The sequence below is a fragment of the Patagioenas fasciata genome, chromosome 2 (assembly GCF_037038585.1).
Source record: "Patagioenas fasciata isolate bPatFas1 chromosome 2, bPatFas1.hap1, whole genome shotgun sequence".
NCBI classification, from domain to species: Eukaryota; Metazoa; Chordata; class Aves; order Columbiformes; family Columbidae; genus Patagioenas; species Patagioenas fasciata.
In genome coordinates this window covers 2,303,851-2,318,892 of record NC_092521.1, presented here as the reverse complement: position 1 = coordinate 2,318,892, position 15,042 = coordinate 2,303,851, and the positions used below count along the sequence as shown (strand labels likewise).

The following is a 15,042-nucleotide window of genomic DNA, read 5'->3' as shown; positions in this document are numbered from 1 at the left end:
CGAGATTATTAAAGGAAAATTTACCACCCGTACAAAATAAAAGAAAACAAAATAGAAGGCGCCAATTCGCAGAATCCATGACACGGCCGTTTTTAAATGTGATGGAAAAGGCTTTCCAAGTTATCTGCTTAAACACAGCCTTTCTGTTTACTTCTCACTTTCATGTCAAATGAATTTGGGGAGAAAAAAATTGACAGTAACTTTAAGGGCATTAGTCACATTTTGAGGCTTTTTTCAGATTAACGTGTCAAAAGCCGGGGAGGCGAAAGGGGTTGTTTTATCATCTTGATAAAACAAAATTAACTCCTGGTGCCCCGACCGCTGCTCGTTGAGTTACGATGTTCAGATCCTTCACCAATGTGCCATGAAATAGAACAAGGGCAAGTGTAGAGTCTTGAATCTGGGCAGGAACAACCCCAGGTTCCAGTGTAAATTGGGGAATGAGCTCTTAGAGAGCAGTGTAGCGGAAAGGGACCTGGGGGTTGGGGGACGGCAGGGTGACCATGAGCCAGCACTGGGCCCTTGTGGCCAGGAAGGCCAATGGTACCTGGGGTGGGTTAGAAGGGGGTGGTCAGTAGGTCAGAAAGATTCTCCTGCCCCTCTGCTCTGTCCTGGGGAGACCACACCTGGAATATTGTGTCCAGTTGTGGCCCCTCAGTTCCAGAAGGACAGGGAACTGCTGGAGAGAGTCCAGCGCAGCCACCAAGATGCTGAAGGGAGTGGAGCATCTCCCGTGTGAGGAAAGGCTGAGGGAGTTGGGGCTCTGGAGCTGGACAAGAGGACACTGAGGGGTGACCTCATTCATGTTTACAGATATAGAAAGGGGGAGTGTCAGGAGGATGGAGCCAGGCTCTTCTCGGTGACAACCAGTGACAGGACAAGGGGTAATGGGTACAAACTGGAACACAAGAGGTTCCACTTAGACTTGAGAAGAAACTTCTTCTCAGTGAGGGTGTCAGAGCCTGGCCCAGGCTGCCCAGGGAGGTTGTGGAGTCTCCTTCTCTGCAGACATTCAAACCCGCCTGGACCCCTTCCTGTGGAACCTCAGCTGGGTGTTCCTGCTCTGGGGGGATTGCACTGGATGAGCTTTCCAGGTCCCTTCCAACCCCTGACATTCTGGGATTCTGTGATTCTGTGTGCGAGGAGATCCAGGAGATGGAAAATCCCACCGGAGCATCATCCGAATGAGATATTAATAAATGACATAGAAAGCTGTGCTTGAAATCTTCCCAAAAACTGGAGATTGCAGCCTGGTCTTTGCAGGATCACCCCAGTTTGAAGAACAGCATCTGGACCACTGCACCAGTAGTTTGTGCTCTAAACTGGTCTCTGGGAGGTTGGGGTCTCACCTCTTGGATCTCTTCTTCTCACTAATGTGAAGGTACCGACCAGTGGAGAAAAATGGGTGGAGAGAAGATGGATTTTGCCATCCCTGTCTCATCACAATATATAAATGCAATTAAAGCTTCCCCCTATCAGAGGACTTGGCAACTATCGGTGGTAGATGTCTACGTCAACAGTTTCTCCATCTTCTCTGCAACTTTCGAGATGATGTCCCAGCTCTGGAGAAATATGGATTAGCTCTATCCATCGTGTGTTACATCCCTGAACTCCACTCGCAGCTCTCAACCCCAACTACTGATCTCCACGGGATTGGGAACATACCATGATTGAACATAAACATCTCCAGATCCTGCATCACCTTCAAGATTCATGGAGAGCAGCATCTTTGCTCTCCAAAACTCTCTGAAGACTTAAAACCATAGAATCATAGAACTGTTTTGGTTGGAAAAGACCCTCAAGATCATTGAGTCCAACTGTTAACCCACCTTGGCACTAAACCATGTCCCTGAGAACGTCATCTTGGTGTCTGTTCAACCCTCCAGCGCTGGAGAACGGTGGCCTCCACAAAACCTCAGGAGATACCTTCACTGGTCTAAAGTTAGAAGGAGCAGCTCGGATGCCCCATCAGTGGAAGTGTTCAAGGTCAGGTTGGACAGGACTTTGAGCAACCTGGTCTGGGTGAAGATGTCTCTGCTCATGGCAGGGGTTGGACTGGTTGACCTTCAAAGGGCCCTTCCAACCCAAACCATTCATTGATTCTATGAACTGGGTGATGAGTTGGGTTGCCCAGCTGGTGATGGGTATCAGTAAACCACGGGCAGGAGAGCAAAAACTGAATCAGAAGCCAAAACTCACCCACCATGAAGGAAAGGAAGGGGTGAGACAAGGAGGTTGATGTGTCCAAGCCATCCACAACACAGCGTGCCAACCTCCTGAAACACGATGACCAGCAGAGACGGTAATTTCTCCTCCTCCTGGTGCTCAGCCATGTGTCCCTTAGCCCTGGGGAAGTGGCACTTGCACCCACTGTGGTGACTGAGATCCAGCCCTTTTCACAGTCTGCACCACCTGCTTCATGCCAAATGGTAAAACATAAAAGGCTACGAGGGGAACGGTCGCTGAGGACCCAAGTCAAGCCCAGAAGGTTCTCGTTTCCATCTACGTCCATTTAATGCGCTCCGGGCCAAAGAACAGAAAGAAAAGAAGAAAACAAAACTAAACCACACGAGCTTATCCTCTGCTGACGCGTCTTTTCTACTGAGCAGGCATTTCTCTGACAAATGTTGTATTATCTCCTTCTTTACTTATTTATAGCGCTGGAGGGGTAGGACTGTCCCTCAAGAGGAGACGTAAAGTTTTCTGAGGAAAACATCTGAGCTTCTCCATCAGAGTCAGGCTATTATTTGCAGACTTTTGTTTTAAACACATGAATCAGTGATTTAGACTAAAACTCTTCAAAGTGGGTCAATGTTTAACTCGTCTGTCATGGGGGTCCATAAACAAAGCACCAGCTGCTACGCACAGGTCTCTCTGCTCCCAAAAATGTGGTTTAAAGAGGTTCTGTCTCTCTGTGAGAGGGTGAGATGGGGTCTCCTGTAGGCATTGAGCACCCTCCTGCTCCCAGTCAATGTTCTCCCTTGTTCTTGGCATGATTCCTGGCTAAGCCAATCATACCATCCACCAGAGAGGGGCATGGACATCTCCCATTGCTGCCTCAGGCTGGGTGCTCAATGGCATTTGGGTTTGTCTTGTTTGATCGTGCAAGAAAACTGTTCCTTCAGTAGAGCAAGTGGCTTTGCAAGGGGTTGTATCTGCAATTGCCAAGAGCAATCTCCTGTGCTCATCCTCATCTTCATCCTCATCCTCATCCTCATCCTCATCCTCATCTGCTCCTTCCAGCCAAGGTGCGTTGGGTTGGAGCATCCCAGCCACAACAGCAGATGCCCTACCTACCTTGCCAGAAGTTTCCACAATCCTACAGAATCACAGAATGGTTGGGGTTGGAAGGGACCTCTGGAGATCATCCAGTCCAAGCCACCTGCTAAAGCAGGGTCACCAGAGCAGATCACACAGGGTCACATCCAGGTGGGTTTGAATGTCTCCAGAGGAGACTCCACAACCTCTTTGAGCAGCCTGGTCCAGGCTCTGGCACCGCAAAGGAAAGAAGTTTCTCCTCATGTTCAGATGGAACCTCCTGTGTTTCAGTCTGTGCCCGTTGTCCCTCATGCTATTGTTGGGCACCACTGAAAGCAGTCTGGTCCATCCTCTTGAAACCCATCCTGGAGATATTGATCCCATTGATCCCTCTCAGCTTCTCTTCTCCAACTCAACAACCCCAGCTCTCTCAGTCTCTCCTCATAAGAAAGATGCTCCAGACCCCTCCTCATCCTCATAGTTCCTTGGCCTTACCCCAGAAGGTTCTTCACCCTCCAGGGAGGATCTATGAAACTTGGACATGGTGGTTTCTTGGTGGCCACATCTGCAGAAAACCCATGAAATACAGAAAAGAGGTTGGAAGCAGGAGCAGCATCACTCAGCGCATCGCTTCACCCATCGTGATTCCTCCATAGTGATTCACTTGGCCCTCTCCCAGTGGCGAGAAGTTGTGTGGGGAGAGGGAATCGCCCCCCATGACTTTTAAGCGATGACCAACGGTGATGTCAACACAAGCAAACGAAATTGAAGGCAAGCGAATCGCAGCCCATCTGAGCCGCACTCCTGCAAAGCAGCGAGAGATAAGGGGGAGGAGTGAAAAGGAGAATCAATAAATCTTAACCTCATTCACAATGATCTGGAGCTCTTATTAAGTAAATTAATTTAAGTTAATTTAACTCGATCATGACTCCCGATCACAGTGATTTAGTGAGGGGGAAATTGCATTAGGAAAGGCCACACTCGCTAGATAGAAGAACGGAAGAAAATTAGATCCACTTAGCAATGTGAATTAATATGGAAATAGCAGGTGTAAATTTAACCTTATCAAGAGAGTGAAAATTATCTTCATAAATTTGGAGAAATAGCCCCCAAGTTGCTTATAAATCTATTTAAAACAAAAATATTACAAAAAGTGGAGTAAAATTAATTTCAAATATACTCCCATCTATCGCCTCGACGAAAAGTCAGCGGCAGGGCGAGGTTTAATGCAACCGAGCAATGAGGGGAGAACGCGACTCATCACCGAGGGATTAGCACCGGGTACCTCCGGACCCACGGCGACTCTGCCCGTCACTCATTGCCCACAGACATGTCCCTCGTCACCTTAAACAGCTGATTTGGGGTATTTTTGGGCAATAAAGGCAACGTCCAGACGCCACGATGAGGTTTCTTGTTGGAAATTGCAGAATAGATACTCAAAAAGGGAGGAGTCTCATAAACATCTTTAGCAAGAGCGAATTCATGAGATGGACAAGAACACAGGTCCTGCCTAAAGTTTAGTAAGGCAGTGTATTAAATCTGGCCATACGAAAAACCTGTGCATCACTGCTGGATTCCCCAAAACATGGATTTGATAGCAAGAACTTCCCTGTAAACTCAGCTAGAAACCAATTTGTGAGCAGCTTTTTAACATCCCACTTCGGGCTTAAACTGAAAAGGATATTAGAAATAAATAGCTGACTGCTCAGTGTGGCGTACGCTGACAAATAAAAAGGAGAGGGTGACTAAAGCGGTGCTGTGAGCATGGATGGCACATCCCACCACCACCGAAGCTGCTCATTGTTTTGGCAAAAGCAAAACACACTGAGAAAGCAGCTCCTGGCCCGTTCCTTTGCTAAAGGATCAAGAGGATGCTGTAAATGTCAGACAAAATAAACCATAAAAACTATAGGATGAGCAATGGCATCCTGGGGTGGATTAGAAGGGGGTGGTCAGTAGGTCAGAGAGGTTCTCCTGCCCCTCTGCTCTGCCCTGGGGAGACCACCCCTGGAATATTGTGTCCAGTTGTGGCCCCTCAGTTCCAGAAGGACAGGGAACTGCTGGAGAGAGTCCAGCGCAGCCACCAAGATGCTGAAGCGAGTGGAGCATCTCCCGTGTGAGAAAAGGCTGAGGGAGCTGGGGCTCTGGAGCTGGACAAGAGGACACTGAGGGGTGACCTCATTCATGGGGATCAATATGGAAAGGGGCAGTGTCAGGAGGATGGAGCCAGGCTCTTCTCAGTGACAACCAATGATAGGACAAGGGGCAATGGGTGCAAACTGGAACACAAGAGGTTCCGCTTAAATTTGAGAAGAAACTTCTTCATGGCGAGGGTGGCAGAGCCTGGCCCAGGCTGCCCAGGGAGGTTGTGGAGTCTCCTTCTCTGCAGACATTCAAACCCGCCTGGACACCTTCCTGTGGAACCTCAGCTGGGTGTTCCTGCTCCATGGGGGGATTGCACTGGATGAGCTTTCCAGGTCCCTTCCGACCCCTGACATTCTGGGATTCTGTGATTCTGTGATTCATTTGCCATGTGCTTCCTCCAGACGGTGTGCACGATTGATCACACACAACGAAGGTAACGGGGAGACCGAGTAAGAGATTTATTGCTTCTTTAAACCATAATTGTTTTAATTTGCTGACGGCTTTTTATCAAGATTTGTCCGCAACAGCCGTAAGATCTCAACTGCATCATTTAATGAAGTCAGAGATTAATATGGATAAAATTATTCTACAAGCGGGAGCTTTCAGCCAATCGCAGCGATATGAACAGGTCGCTCCTCCACAAAACCACCGCTTGGTTGAGGAAAACCCATCACACAGCAGCCGGAGATACCTGCTCAAACTCTCCCTGAAGCTCCTGACCTCACTGGTCCTTCACGTTGGGTCTTCCACCCATCAACCATCCAGATCTGGAGTAACAAATTGTGGGGGGAACCTGAGTTGAATAGTTGGAGCAAATGTTTTCTGTTAACTAAGGCTGAGGTTTGTAGAATTATAGAACAGTTTGGGTTGGAAAGGACCTCTGAACACCATCTAGTTCAAGCACCTTCAATAAGCATGGACATCTACAACCAGCTCAGGTTGCTCAGAGCCTCGTCCAGCCTGGCCTGGGATGTCTCCAGGGATGGTTCATCCACCACCTCTCTGGGTAATCAAGTTGGTAATCCATGACAGCACTGGACTGAACACATTGTGATAGGATGAGAAATGGTCTCAAGTTGTGCCAGGGGAGGTTGAGGTTGGATCTGGGGAACAATTTCTTCCCCAAAGGGCTGTGGGGCATTGGAATAGGCTGCCCAGGGCAGTGCTGGAGTCACCATCCCTGGAGGGGTTGATTTAGGTTCTCCAGACATGGGGTAGTTCCAGGGGTGGGTTAATGGTTGGACTCGATGATCTTGAGGGTCTCTTCCAACCAAAATGATTCTATCTGCACTTCATTAAGAGGCAGCAGATTCAATTCTATATGGCCACAAGAAGCCCCGCACCTCTCTCTTATCACCAATGCCCAAATAGGTTTAATGAGTCGGGCTCGTATATCAACAGGATAATAGTTTTGGGCAACGTCACGTCATGGTACAACACCATGATTCTCACTATAAAGAGCATCCAAGTGGCAAATCTTCATGTTTCAGCGGTTGGAAAAGCCGTTGTAGAACCGAATCCACCAACAGGCAGCAGGTACAAGACACAAATTCCCCTCCCAGGAATAAAACCGGGATGAAGATGGAGCAGGGCAAGTCTTGCTTGACTCACTTTTTCTCTTTCAAGGTCCCAGTTTCAGCGGATTAACAGCACAGAAACTAAAGCAGCGGGTTGGCACAGATCCGCCGCACAACGTTTCACTGTCACAAAAACTAGAAACAAAAATCCATCTTTTCTCTGCTAAATAGGCAGGATTTGCAAACAGAGCAGTGATGGAAGTTTGTTTGAACACGACTGATGTAGCAGGAGCAGAAAGCAGCAGCTTTTGCCACCTAAATAAAAGGAGGATTTGCTCAAAACGGCTCATTCAGGACTAAAAAAGCAGCAAACTGAGCTGGGGATGGGAAGAAGAAAGATGGATGTTGATGTAAACACGCTCAACAGGGGCAATTTGAGTTGCACATCAGTGATTGCATCCACAGGAGTGACCAGAACCAGGGGCAGCATCGCACCAGCACTATGGGACCACACAAGGGATTAACAGCCACGAAAACCACATCTTCATTTGCATGAAAAATTCCAGGGGCCGTAATTAGCAGCAGCAAATGATGAACCTCTACGAAAACGCGGGTACATTCACAATGCAAAAGCCACACTTTGAAAAATTCATTATAGCATCTTTTAAAAGCTGCTTTTGGGGCCAAAGAAGAAACATGACCATTATTTATTTGATGGTCTGGTTTCTATCATAAATTGGTAGTGGTAAGAAAGCAAAAACTCTCACTAGAAGGTAAGATCTGCTTGATTTGGATGAGGGAATAGAATGACTGCCAGCAAGTTTGCTGGTGACACCAAGGTGGGAGGAGTGGTGACACTGGAAGCTGTGCTGCCATCAGAGACCTGGACAGGCTGGAGAGTTGGGCGGGGAAAAATTTAATGGAATAGAACAAGGGCAAGTGTAGAGTCTTGAATCTGGGCAGGAACAACCCCAGGTTCCAGTGTAAGTTGGGGAATGAGCTATTAGAGAGCAGTGTAGGGGAAAGGGACCTGGGGGTCCTGGGGACAGCAGGGTGAGCATGAGCCAGCACTGGGCCCTTGTGGCCAGGAAGCCAATGGTACCTGGGGTGGGTTAGAAGGGGGTGGTCAGTAGGTCAGAGAGGTTCTCCTGCCCCTCTGCTCTGCCCTGGGGAGACCACACCTGGAATATTGTGTCCAGTTGTGGCCCCTCAGTTCCAGAAGGACAGGGAACTGCTGGAGAGAGTCCAGCGCAGCCACCAAGATGCTGAAGGAAGTGGAGCATCTCCCATGTGAGGAAAGGCTGAGGGAGCTGGGGCTCTGGAGCTGGACAAGAGGACACTGAGGGGTGACCTCATTCATGTTTACAGATATAGAAAGGGGCAGTGTCAGGAGGATGGAGCCAGGCTCTTCTCGGTGACAACCAGTGACAGGACAAGAGATAATGGGTACAAACTGGAACACAAGAGGTTCCACTTAAATTTGAGAAGCAACTTGTTGGGGGTGAGGGTGGCAGAGCCTGGCCCAGGCTGCCCAGGGAGGTTGTGGAGTCTCCTTCTCTGCAGACATTCAAACCCGCCTGGACCCCTTCCTGTGGAACCTCAGCTGGGTGTTCCTGCTCCATGGGGGGATTGCACTGGATGAGCTTTCCAGGGCCCTTCCAACCCCTGACATTCTGGGATTCTGTGAGAGAATCGACAGGGAAGGGAGAAACTCGGATTGAGATAAACACAGTTTAATAAAGTAACAAAATACTAATACACTACTAGTAAATAGATATATAAATTAGAAATAGAATACCCTGCAAAATGGCAAAAGGTTGAACTAAGCATCTCAAACCGAGCTCCTCCGGTCCCGACAAAAAGAGCAAAGAAAGAGAGAAAACACTGAGAACAAGAGCGAGAACGCCTGAGAGAGGGAGCGGAGATCCCCACTCTCCTTAAATAATTAGCCTGACGCTAATGGGATGGAACACTCTTACTGGTCAGTCCGGATGTCAGTCAAGCTCTGTCCATCCATCCCCTTCCTCACACCTGTGGGCCGAGCGCAGCGTGTCCTTGGCTCTCAGAGCAGAGCAATTCTAAACATGAACTCTGTCCTGGGTGTTATCTCTTGTTCTCAAACTAAGTCCAAATAATGAGTGTGCTAGACATGAAAAAAAGGTTTCTAACTGCATGAAGAAAATTAAACCCATTTTCAGTCAAAGCAGCACAACCCGGGCATTGCTGGGGAAATCATTGCTGGAGGAAACCACCCGCAGTGGGACGTTGATGCCGACCCGCATGGCTGCTCCGCAGGAGGAGCCGATGGGGGCACAACCACAGCATCCTCCGCCTCCTCGGATTTGCTACGGCGGAATGAATAATAAAACAAAGAAGCCCAAAGCGGGTTCTTTTTGCCCAAATATTGACAGTGGCAAAGCAGCATTTCAGGAGGAGGAGAAATCATTCTAAGAGTGAGTCTAAGCAATCAGCCGAAGAATGGCCAGAATCTGGGTTATAACCCAACCCATCAGTTCTAAGAGTCACATTTTTTAGAGCAGGTGTGTCAGACTCATTTTCACCCGGGGCCACATCAGCCTCGCCGTTGCCTTCAAAGAGCCGAATGGCATTTTAGGGCTATTTATCCACTCTTAATATTACATTTATACAGTCCTGTTTTACAAGGTCTATTTAAACTAAATCAAACAGATTTAAGTCTTGCAAATGCTGCTCTCCTACTCCCGCAGCACAATGTGTGTCACACACGCTGCACAGTGACCAGCGCTGGCAGCAGCTTGGGGACAAGGACCTCAGGAATGTGGAAACAAAGTGCTGGGCCAGAAGAAACAAGGAAGCAGCCAGATCCAGCCCATGGGACGGGTGTCTGATACCTGTGCTTTAGGGTATCAATCACCGTAAATAACCTTCTGCTTCTACACAACTTCTAGACTTTGTCTTGGCCTATGAGATGTTCCCTGGTAGCATCTCCACCAGTTGACGTGGCTGCAGGTCGCTCATAGGTTTAGGAAGACTCAGTTTTAAGGGTACAGCACCATTCTTTGGTGACACCCCTCTTCAGACGGGTGCTGATGCAGCAAATTATATGCTCCACCCGTCCCAAAAACCCGGGAAGAAGCAAACTGGTGCCTGTACCCACCTCCTGGTGTAGGTTTGACGCATCTACCTCCAACACGCTTTAAATAAGCTCCTCTGTAGCACCAACGTACACAACAATATCATAAAGCAGAGGGAAGTTCTGGCCTCATTAGCAGGCTTGACCATCCCTAATTAACAGGCCACGTCTATCTCCAAAAAGAAGTCGCAAGTTTACTTAGGCCTGATGTAAAAACCTGTGTTGAGTTTATTCATCTTCCTTTCAGCTTATTTAACCGCTTCATGGCAACAATTAATTCAAACAGGGAATAAATACGAAGCCACAGACCGCGGTAAGCGGTTGGACGCCGACGCGGGCTAACGTGATTACTAATACAATTTTACACTTTAAATCAATAAATTCTGTGTAGAAGCGGCTAAACAAATAGAGAAATTAAGCGTCGAATGTGAAATGGTTATAAGGCGGAGCCAACGCGGAGCTCCCTCGGCTGCCGCATCCCAACCAGATGCCTTCAAGAGATGGAATTATTACCTGGATGTCACCGGACGCCTCGTCTTCCAGTTGGGAACAGGGCTGCTGAAGGATACGGCTGGAGACACCACGTTCTTCTTCACTATCCTGTAGCGTGTTTTTATCACCTTGTTGGTCTGGGGGCTCCGTCCGAAGTGCAAGTTGGTTCCTACAAGAAAGCAAATAGCAAAAAAGGGCTTGAAATTCAGGTATGCATGGGACAGAAGGGACATCACCAATGTAGATCTGACATGCAACTCTTTAGGAAAAGGGAGAGAAGACCCTGGGGTGCATCAGGTGTGGGACCACAGTGGTTGGTGGTAACAGAAAGGCTCTGATGGCCTCATAGAATAGACTCATGGAATGTCCCCAGTTGGAAGGGACCCACAAGGATCATGGAGTCCAACTTCTGTCCCTGCAGAGGACAAGCCCACAATTCACACCATGTGTCTGAGAACGTTGTCCAGTCTCTTCTTGAACACTGTCAGACTTGGGGCTGTGACACCTCCCTGGGAGCCTGTTCAGCACCTCTGGGTGAAGAACCTTTTCATCATGTCCAACTGACCCTCCCCTGGCACATCTTCTGCCATTCCCTCGGGTTGTGTCACTGCTCACTAAAGAGAAGAGTTCAGCACCTGCCTGTCCTCCTCCCCTTATGAGGAAGCTGTAACCACCATGAGGTCTCCTCTTAGTCTCCTCCAGGCTGAACAAACCCAGTGACTTCAGCTGTTCCTCATACAGCTTCCCCTCCAAACCCTTCACCAGCTTCGTAGCCTCCTCTGGACACTCTCCAGTAGCTTTAGATCCTTTTTATCCTGTGTCCCCAGCCCTGCACACAGTGAATGCTCCAGGTGAGGCCGCCCCAGTGCAGAGCAGAGCGGGACAATCCCCTCCCTGCCCGGTTGGCGATGCTGTGCTGGATGCACCAGGACACGGGTCCCTCTTGGCTCCACGGACACAGTTGGTTCATGTTCAACTTGCCATTGACCAGAACCCCCAGATCCCTCTCCACAGAGCTGCTCTCCAGCCTCTCGAAAGCAGTTCCGCAGAGAGGGATCTGGGGGTGTTTGGCTTCGTGAAACCAGCGGTAAAACCCTACCAGGTGAATCAAGTATTCACCAACCACACCTTGATCCTCAACATCTAGACATGAGGAAGACGTTTTAGCAATGAGGGTGGTGAGAGCCTGGCCCAGGTACCCAGAGAGGTGGTGGATGAACCATCCCTGGAGACACCCCAGGCCAGGCTGGATGGGGCTCTGAGCAACCTGAGCTGGTGAAGATGTCCCTGCTCATGGCACTTGGACCCAAAGACCTTTGAAAGTCCCTTCTAACCCAAACCCTCCTATGATTCTACGATCTAGAAACAGATCTACGCATTTAACCACTCCCGTTTTCATCATATTTTGCACAATGATCTACGCACCGGTTTATTCTGCTGAATGTTTCATGCAATTAATGGCTTATGTTTGACTCTGCTTTTCCTCCACTTGATAGCTGGCAATTTTTTTTTGTGGCTTTAAGGAATGCATCTAATTGCCCGGCTTTTATAACATACAGCTCTAACTGCCCAGATAATTAAAGCTGACACTACATGCTGAGACTAAGTCTTCTGGTTTTATAACTGATTTAAAGGGCCAGCTGTTTTTCTTGGTGATCTTCTCATTAAAATTATTGCAAGGTTGAGAGGGGGGAAAAGCAGAATCGTTATTTCCCCTGAAAATGTTGTACCCGTCCCCACGTTCGTCTCTGTGAGAGATGGGAGGATCAAGTTGCATCTCAGTTAAACCGGGAATTGAAAGATGCTGGATCTGTGTTGAAATGAGAAAAATAGGGAGATGCATTTTAGAGATGATTTTGTTCCCTAGAGGGGAGGGAGCAAATTCATCATCTCCCCATAGAGAGGTACCAGTGATTCGTGTTTAATATGGAGAGTATTTCCTGTGTGTTCCCAGTGTCTCATGTTGGGTTCAGGAGGGATCGGGTATGAATTTCCACTCCCAAACTCAGCCAGAGTTACAACTTCTGATGGGGAGGGAGGAGAAGAGCAGGTTTGGCCACCACCAACACATCGCAGGAATTTTTCATCATAAAGATGATGATCGCAATGCTCCTCCATATTATACCGCAAGATAAACCATGGTCAAGCGAGGAGCGCGTGGAGGGATCTGCAGCCTTCGACGTCGCCTATAAAGCCCCATACACGCTCACCACATCACGTAAATCATCTCTTTTATATGGCCACAATAAAATTTGGAAGGCATTCAGTATAAATAGTTTGAACTTGGCATTGAATTGCCCACACTGCAGCGTATGGGACGTTCAACCCGTTTGCACCACGAAGCCGGATCCTCACACCAAAAATTCTTCTACATCCTTCCAAGTCCTATGAGGGACCTTCCTTAATTAATGAATCAAAATAATGTCTGCGTGCAAATTCTTTTCAGCGTTGTCGCAGTGAGCAGGAGACTTTGGATGATGTTTCCATGACCAACGCGCTGGTGTTAACCAGTGAGGAGCCATAAAACCAGCAGTGATACAAAGTCCGCTCCCAGTAAGAGTACGTTGAGTCAACCGGTAAATGTTGAATAAGAAACTGGAAAGCCAAGACGTTAATGCCAGTAATTCAAAGAGCTTCTGGTGATTTGGATTCAAAAGGAAAATAAATTACAATAAAACTAGATGTTTTGCAGGCCCATGAGAACCAGGAAGGTCCTGCTTTAGCAGGATGGATGATCTCCAGAGGTCCCTTCCAACCCCAACCATACTGTGATCCTACGAAGCTCACCAAGACCAAGCACAAGGTTTCAGTTTTAAACTGAATGAGGGAAGGTTTGGGCTGGACATGATGAAGAAATTTTGTAGAATGAGGATGGAGAGAGTCTGGTCTATGTTGGCCAGAGAAGTGGTGGATGAACCATCCCTGAGACATCCCAGGCCAGGCTGGACGGGGCTCTGAGCAACCTGAGCTGGTGAAGATGTCCCTGCTCATGGCAGGGGTGGCACTGGATGACCTTCTAAGGTCCCTTCCAAACCAAACCATTCGATGATTCTCCAAATCGAGGATTTGCAGACACCCATCACTTTAGAGGTGAGGCAAGAAGAAAGAAAGAAGATGGAAAGCAAATGGGTTTTCATTGATGTTTCCCTGCCCTGGGACGTTTTGTGTCACACTAAATTCTTTGAGGCTGCAACTGCACCACCACATAGATTACTAATGAACTTTGCAAGGTTTGAGCACTAATTATAACGAAAATCCCGCACAAGCACCGGCAAAGTTGGAGCATTTTGTTTCATAGAATCACAGGATGGTTGAGGTTGGAAGGGACCTTCAGAGATCATCCAGTCCAACCCACCTGCTAAAGCAGGGTCACCAGGGCAGATCGCACAGGAATGTGTCCAGGTGGGTTTGAATGTCTCCAGAGGAGACTCCACAACCTCTCTGAGCAGCCTGGTCCAGGCTCTGGTACCTCTAAGTAAAGAAGTTTCTCCTCATGTTCAGATGTTCTCTGTGCCCGTTGCCCTTCGTGCTACCATCGGACACCACTGAGAAGAGCCTGCTCCATCATCTCAACATCAGAGAACTGCACACGCGAACAGCAAAAAGACGGACATGCAAACCCCTGCATGGCCCAATGCTGCACACACACAATGAAACCCCAGCTACGGTGACCGCTGGGGACCTTTTTGTCACCCAGGAGGGTTGGAAATATTCAGTATCTCATGGAGATGAGGTTCTCAGGGACACGGGTCAGTGCCAGTGTTGGGGTAATGGTTGGACTCGATGATCTTGAGGGTCTTTTCCAACCAAAATGATGCTACGGTTCTATAGATCTAAGCTACCAGAGAGTTTTGGAGAGTGAAGACGCTGCCCTCCATGCGTCTTGGAGGTAACACAGGGTTTGGAGATGTTTGTGCGGTTCTCCAAGAGTAAGATGCATTAAATCATGGCACGTTAGGGCAACAAAGATGCTGAAGGGAGCAGAGCATCTCCTGTGTGAGGAAAGGCTGAGGGAGCTGGGGCTCTGGAGCTGGACAAGAGGACACTGAGGGGTGACCTCAGTCATGTTTACAGATATAGAAAGGGGGAGTGTCAGGAGGATGGAGCCAGGCTCTTCTTGGTGACAGCCAGTGACAGAACAAGGGGCAATGGGTACAAACTGGAACACAGGAGGATCCACTTAAATATGAGAAGAAACTTGTTCCCAGTGAGGGTGGCAGAGCCTGGCCCAGGCTGCCCAGGGAGGTTGTGGAGTCTCCTTCTCTGCAGACATTCAAACCCGCCTGGACACCTTCCTGTGAAACCTCAGCTGGGTGTTCCTGCTCCAGGGGGATTGCACTGGATGAGCTTTCCAGGTCCCTTCCAACCCCTGACATTCTGGGATTCTGTTCCTGATCCTGAGGGGTGGACCTTTTCCAACCAAAATGATTCTATGATACAGCACCAACCACATCCCCAAAGCAGCTCTTCCCCAGCGAGAGCCAGAACCCAGCACAAGTTGACCCATTCCCTCCTCCA

General features: G+C 48.5%; 1 protein-coding gene across 2 annotated transcripts in view; it reads right to left on the bottom strand.

The window, feature by feature from the left end:
* The window catches only part of ZC3H3 (zinc finger CCCH-type containing 3), a 201,882-nt gene that overhangs the window by 108,607 nt on the left and 78,233 nt on the right, over nucleotides 1–15,042 (bottom strand). For both annotated transcript variants that reach the window (XM_065832570.2, XM_071803739.1), the window contains exon 4: nucleotides 10,546–10,693. In XM_065832570.2, the coding sequence (XP_065688642.1) occupies nucleotides 10,546–10,693 (148 nt within the window). The remainder of the gene's footprint in view (nucleotides 1–10,545; nucleotides 10,694–15,042) is intronic.